Below are 6,595 nucleotides of genomic sequence, written 5' to 3'. Positions count from 1 at the left end.
CAACACTAAAACTCACCACACTCATCAATACATTGATTAAGAAATCTCAATATTAGAAAAATCTTAAATTAACAAACTAAAACCACTACTGTGTCATAATAAACCATTTGCCAAAGTTTCTCTGATTTTCCCAAGCTCCCAGTAGTGCCTGTTTTGTTCTTTTGAGCTCCTGAGAATCTTTCTTGGTATTTCTCCAGGGAGTCCAATTCAGAGTATACAAACAATATTAGATCCTTTTAAATGTCTCCTTGAGAGAGTTGTTTAGTGGATGGGAGTCAGGGCTTGTGTGTCCTGCTTGGCCCAGCCCAGGCAGGGCTTTCCCAGCCACATTCCACACTCCATTGCCCAGCTGGAGCCGCTGGTGCCTCTGAGTTGTGCTGCCCCAGCCCCAGGGACGCTCTCCTTGTCTGCCCATTCCCCCACGCTCTCTGGGCAGGGATGGCCTCACTGGGAGCTGCTGACATCCTCAGCAACTTGGAGGCTGCTGCTGAATTTCCCTGCTCCAGAGGCTTGTTCAGCCTTCAGCTCTTCAGTGCAGGAATTCAGTGTCCCAGGGCTCATGAACATTCAGAACACCTGAACAAGGCAAGCCTCTGGGAATCATTTGATTTTAATTTTCAAATCATATGTGGTTAATTAGACAGATCTCAGTAGTATATCCAAAGTGAATGCAATATATTTAAAAGGACAGTGAGAAAAGATTTTTTTTAGGTCCTGTTTAGGTTTTTTCCCCTGTTAATTCATTGACATGTGCAATCTCCAACTGACATTAAATCCAAGTACCTCCTCATCCAGTTTGAATAGATATGAAAATCAAGACCCTTCCTGGCTGACAATCAATCAGACTCTGTCCCTACCCCCACCCCACCATTTCCCCCATCCAAGCCCTGGCACTCAGAGCAGCCTTGTGCAAATCTGAGCTCCCTCCAGCCCAGGCTGCACCTGCAGCTTTCAGCTCCTTGGCTCCAACTCCCACCTGCTTTCCTTGCAGAAGGAGCTGCCCGAGACACAGAGGGATGTTCATTTCTTGTCAGACAGCAAAGCCAAGGGAAGGCACAGCTCCATCCAATGCAAAAGTCATTCTTCTCCCTGGCTCTGCCCTGCCCCTGATCCCCACAGCCTGTCCTGTTTCCTTCATCCCTGCATTGCCAGGGACTCTCTGGGACAAGGGAGCTCTGCTCTCGGGATGGAGGGAGGTGCAGCTGCCACCACTGGAGTGGGAACCATAACTCATCAGGTTTGTGTCCTTTGGGGGTCAGGAACTGCTGAGACTCAGAGGAACAGAAAGTTTCTCTTCATGGCCAACCGACCATGGTTGAACAGGACACAATTTTATAACAATCTCACTCTTCCCTGAGCCATGTGCAATGTCCCAGCCGTGCCTGATGAGTCCACCATTCACAAGTGATTTCCATACTAGAATTAATTTTAGACAAGCATGGTTCTGTGATAGATATAAACACAATCAAGTTCTTGTATCAGGATGATCGTCTTGGAGTGGGGGCGAAATAGCTCCAGCAGTTTCTGATTTGCAAAGCTGTCAGTGGTGGATGGAGAAGGGAGGTCAGGCTGCTCTTGGTGCTGAGGAAATGCTGAAACCAGCCTGACTCATTTCATCTCCTCCTGTCCTGCCTGATCTCCCCTCTTTCCCCTTCCACCCATTGGCTTTTGTCTCCCACCAGGCCCCCGGTGAAGAGCCTGGCTCTGTGTTCTCCATCCCCTCCTCGCTGGCACTGCCAGGCTGGGATGAGGAGCCCCTCAGCCTTCCCTGCTCTGGGCTGGACAAGCCCAGCTCCCTCAGCCTCTGCTCACAGCCCAAGGGCTCCAGCCCCACCTTGGAGGCCCTTCCCAGACCCTGCTCCAGCTGCCAGACATCTTTCCTGCCCTGGGCAACCCAAGCCAGGCCACAGTGACCTGGATAATCCCCGTCCTTGATGTCCTGGTCACACAGCCCTGGCCCCTTGTCCCCATGTCAGGCTCTGGGGTGGATCCTGTGGAACATCCTTTGGTGGAGGCTGTGGCTCCAGGTGGGCCGGGGGGATCCCGGGGGACAGGGACCCCGCTGGGCATGGACAGCATTGGACTTGTTGGGAGAAACTGTGAGGGGGAGCTGGGGCCGAGTGACCAACCCAGTGACCTGACACAGCCCTGCTGGGATGGCACACAGCCCCTCTGGGATGGCACAGCCTGCTCTGTGAGCTCACAGCCCCTTCTCTAATGTCACACAGCTGGTCTCTGATGTCACAGAGGCAGTCTATGATGTCACAGCTTCTCAATGACCTCACATTACCCACTCTGTGATCTCATGTTACCAGCTTGTTCTCCACATCCCCAGGCCTATGGAAACCACACAAGGCCCATTGTGTGAGAAGGGGAACTGGAAGTTCAGCAGCCTCAGGGTCCTGCCAGCTCAGCCAGGCCCACTGGAACATTGGGCTCCACGACCACCAGGGACCACCAGAGAGATCCCCAGGACAGAAGAACACATGGGTAAAGGGGGAGGGGGAATATGTTAATGATTTTGGGGAAATGATTATCATATGTATGTTTAGTCCAGGACAATCAATGAATATGTGAGCAAAATAGAGAATATAAACAGAAACTTTCCTGTACTCAACCTGCAGGGCTTTGGGAGGAGCTCTCCCCCGTGCATCCAGCTGAATAAAGAATGCTGCTTCTTAGTGCTACACTGGGGTTAAGGAGTTTTCATTTTACCGAATTTTTGGTAACACTCCCACTGCCAAGGAAAGCTCTGTCTGCTGCTGTTCACAAACAGAGAAGGGCTGGGGGCAGATGTGGGGCTCAGAGGCTGCCTGGGGCACAGTGACCATGAAATAATCAAGTTTTCCATGTTCTGTGAAAGAAGGAGGGGCAGCAACAGAACTTCTGGACTGGAATTAGGAAGGGCAGACTTTGGCCTATTCAGGATGCAAATTTGGGGACTACTGAATCAGGTCCTGATTTTTTAAAGGGAAACAGACCTTAAGAACAAAGAGGTCCAGGAAGAATGGACAAGCTTCAATATAGTAATCTTAAGGAGGAAGGAGCAGCCTGTCCCAGGATGGCAAAAGATGAGCTAGAGAGGAAAATGAGCTGGCTGGCTCCACATGGAGATTTTGTGAGAACTCAGAGGGAAAAAGGACCAGAAACTCAGGAAGTGTTTAAGGATGTCCTTAGATTATACAGAAAGAAAATTATAGAAGTCAAAGTTCAATTAGAACTTAATCTGGTGGTTTCTGTAAGGAAAAAAAAGAGTTTTTATAAAAATTTATACCAAAAGGTAGGAGAAGAACATCTACTCGTTGTTGGATGCAGTGGAGAATATAGTAAGAAAAGATAAAGAAAAGTCTGAGCTACTTAACACCTTGTTTGTCTCAGGTATATTTTTTCAGAATTAGGACAGGTTTTCCTCAGGACAAGTGTTCTCCTGAGCTGGTCGATGGGCACAGGGAGCAGAACAGCCCCCTGGAATCCAGGAGGAAGCAGCTGCTGACCTGCTGAGCCACTCAGATGCTCACAGGTGTATGGGAGCAGATGGGATCCATCCTAGGGGGATGAGGGAGCTGGGGATGAGCTCCCCAATCTGCTCTCCATCATTTACCATCAGTCCTGGCTCAGCAGGGAGGGCCCAGAGCACTGGAGGTGCCAGGGTGAGCCCATCCCCAGGAAGGGCTGGCAGGAGGAGCTGGGGAACTCCAGGCCTGTCAGCCTGACCTGGGTGCCCGGCAAGGTTATGGAACAGATCACCTTGAGTGCCACCACAGGGCACCCACAGGATGGCCCAGGGATCAGAGCCAGCCTGCGTGGATTTCAATATCTGCATTGATGATCTGGATGAGGGGATTGAGTCCATCATCAGCAAATTTGCAGATGACACCAAGCTGGGTGTGAGTGTGGATCTGCTGGAGGGCAGGAGGGCTCTGCACAGGGCCCTGGACAGGCTGGATCCAGGGCCCAAATCCAACAAGGTGAGGTTTAACAAGTCCCAGTGCCAGGCCCTGCACTTTGGCCACAACAACCCCTGCAGCACTACAGGCTGGGGACCGAGTGGCTGGAGAGCAGCCAGGCAGAAAGGGACCTGCAGGGACTGATGGACAGCAGGCTGGACATGAGGCAGCAGCGTGCCCAGGTGGCCAAGAAGCCTGGGGGACATTCCCATGGTGCCAAGTCAGGAACTGCAATGGGGAGTGGGGCCAGAGAGGAAAGGGCAAACCGGGATGGGCTGTTTGCAGGGCAGGGAACAGGGGTGGGCAGCAGGAAGAAATCTGGACCAAGGAAGAGTAAAGAAAACAAAGGTGAGGCAAAGGAAATGGTCAGGGCAGTTTGGGGGTGGCTGCCAGGCAGCCCTGGCTCTGAGCAGCAGCGTCTGCAGTGGCACAGGAAACTCCCAGCTGATGGGAACAAACTTTCTGGCTGAGTGCAGAGGCCAGGACAAAGCTGAGTGGTTTCCCTGGTGTCCCCCAGGCCTTGCTGGCCCCAGGGGCTGATGGCATTTGTTCTCCCTCAGGTTCATGTCCCCACAGCAACAGCATGGGGGTGCTGCCCCTGCTGTGTGCAATGCAAACAGGGGCTGCTGAGGCAGTGCTGCCGTGTGTGTGCCTGCAAGGATGGGGCACCTGTGTGAGCTGGGGGAGAGGCCAGGGCTGCAGAGGGGGGATGTTGTTGGCAGCTGCATGAGGAGGCTCTGGGACGCTGCCCTGGGCTGTGCAGCGCACTGGGCATGGATCAGCCCCTGCTCTGCTGCTCCCTCCCGTCTGCCCCAGGGCCCTTGCAGAGCCCCAGCCATGCTGTTTGCCCCCAGCCTGCCCACGGCCAGCCTGGGGCTGCTCACGGGGGTTTCTGTGCTGAGCATTGGCCTGGCCGTGTTCTTGAGAGAGCCTGGGCAAGGAGCCTGGAGCCCCCAGGGCCTGGCCTGAGGCCTCAGCGCTGCCCCAGCAGTGCCCATGGCCTGTCCCTGCTGCAGCCCCGGCACTGCCACCCCCAGGGCTGTGCCCGGCCCCGAGAGCACTCAGGCCCTGCAGCAACACCAGGGCCACCAGGGCAGCGGGGCAGGGCCACGGCAGCAGCACTGGCAACACCAAGTGCTGCTGCTGCTGCTGCTGGGCACAGCTGCTGGGCCAGCACTGATCTGCCCCAGCTCTGCACACAGACATTGCTGCTGCAGCTCCAGAGAAGGCAACACAAGGGCATCTCTGCAGAAAACTCTGCTGGGATTTGCTTTAGTTCCTTTAAAGCCATTGAGAGCACAACCCCTCACTGACCCAGTGTGTAGTCACAGGGAAGGTGGAGAGAAACAAAATGAGAAATGGCACAAAGATTGACATTTCTTTTTTTGACAATATAACAATACTAAAACAAAGGAAAAGAACCTCCAAAATTAAATGAACAAGAAGGATCAAAGATAACTTATATTACAAGTGATTTGTAGAAACTGGCCAACAGTTTAATGTTTGCGAAACCATCCTGTCATCAGTCTCCACACTGCAGCCTTGAGCTCCTGGTTCCTCAGGCTGTAGATGAGGGGGTTCAGGGCTGGAGGCACCACCGAGTACAGAACTGATAGGGCCAGATCCAGGGATGGGGAGGACAGGAAGGGGGGCTTCAGGTGAGCAAATGTGCCAGTGCTGATATACAAGGACACCACAGCCAGGTGAGGGAGGCAGGTGGAAAAGGCTTTGTGCCGTCCCTGCTCAGAGGGGATCCTCAGCACAGCCCTGAAGATCTGCACATAGGAGAAAACAATGAACACAAAACAGCCAAAAGCTAAACAAAGACTAGCCACAATGAGACCAAGTTCCCTGAGGTACAAGTTTGAACAGGAGAGTTTGAGGATCTGTGGGATTTCACAGAAGAACTGGCCCAGGGCATTGCCATGGCACAGGGGCAGCGAAAATGTATTGGCCGTGTGCAGCAGTGAATAGAGAAAGGCACTGGCCCAGGCAGCTGCTGCCATGTGGGCACAAGCTCTGCTGCCCAGGAGGGTCCCGTAGTGCAGGGGTTTGCAGATGGACACGTAGCGGTCGTAGCACATGATGGTCAGGAGATAAAATTCTGCTGAGATGAAAAACAGAAAGAAAAAGAGCTGTGCAGCACATCCAGTGTAGGAGATGTTGCTGGTGTCCCAGAGGGAATTGTGCATGGCTTTGGGGACAGTGGTGCAGATGGAGCCCAGGTCAGCGAGGGCCAGGTTGAGCAGGAAGAAGAACATGGGCGTGTGCAGGTGGTGGCCGCAGGCTACGGCGCTGATGATGAGGCCGTTGCCCAGGAGGGCAGCCAGGGAGATGCCCAGCAAGAGGCAGAAGTGCAGGAGCTGCAGCTGCCGCGTGTCTGCCAATGCCAGCAGCAGGAAGTGCCTGATGCAGCTGATGTTGGACATTTGCTCTGGCTGCACATGGGCACCTGTTCATGGAGAAAGGACAGTGACAAGTCAGCAGAGGCTGCTTTGGGCCAAACCTGGGCCATTCCCTGCAGACTGCCCCGCTGGGACTCACCCAGCCTTGTTCCTGCTCTGGGAAAACCTTCACCCAGGTCCCTGCCTGAGCTCCAGTTGTGCTGGCTGAGTGTGCAAGGAGCAGCCAGGCCTGTGCGTGGGGGC

General features: G+C 53.7%; 1 protein-coding gene across 1 annotated transcript; it reads right to left on the bottom strand.

The window, feature by feature from the left end:
• Positions 1 to 5,443: 5,443 nt before the first annotated feature.
• On the bottom strand, positions 5,444 to 6,376 carry LOC139604467 (olfactory receptor 14A16-like). The gene has a single exon (XM_071455621.1). The coding sequence runs from the start codon at positions 6,374 to 6,376 to the stop codon at positions 5,444 to 5,446; it is 933 nt and encodes a 310-aa protein (XP_071311722.1).
• Between the last annotated feature and the right edge of the window lie 219 nt (positions 6,377 to 6,595).

The sequence above is a fragment of the Agelaius tricolor genome, unplaced genomic scaffold, assembly GCF_023055355.1.
Source record: "Agelaius tricolor isolate 1412-34295 unplaced genomic scaffold, bAgeTri1.0.p SCAF_51, whole genome shotgun sequence".
NCBI classification, from domain to species: Eukaryota; Metazoa; Chordata; class Aves; order Passeriformes; family Icteridae; genus Agelaius; species Agelaius tricolor.
The sequence above is the reverse complement of the archived record's forward strand: the minus strand, read 5'-3'. Positions and strand labels throughout refer to the sequence as shown.

Coding starts and splice junctions, on each gene's coding strand:
- LOC139604467 (XM_071455621.1), bottom strand. CDS start 6,376: ATGTCCAACATCAGCTGCATCAGGCACTTCCTGCTGCTGGCATTGGCA.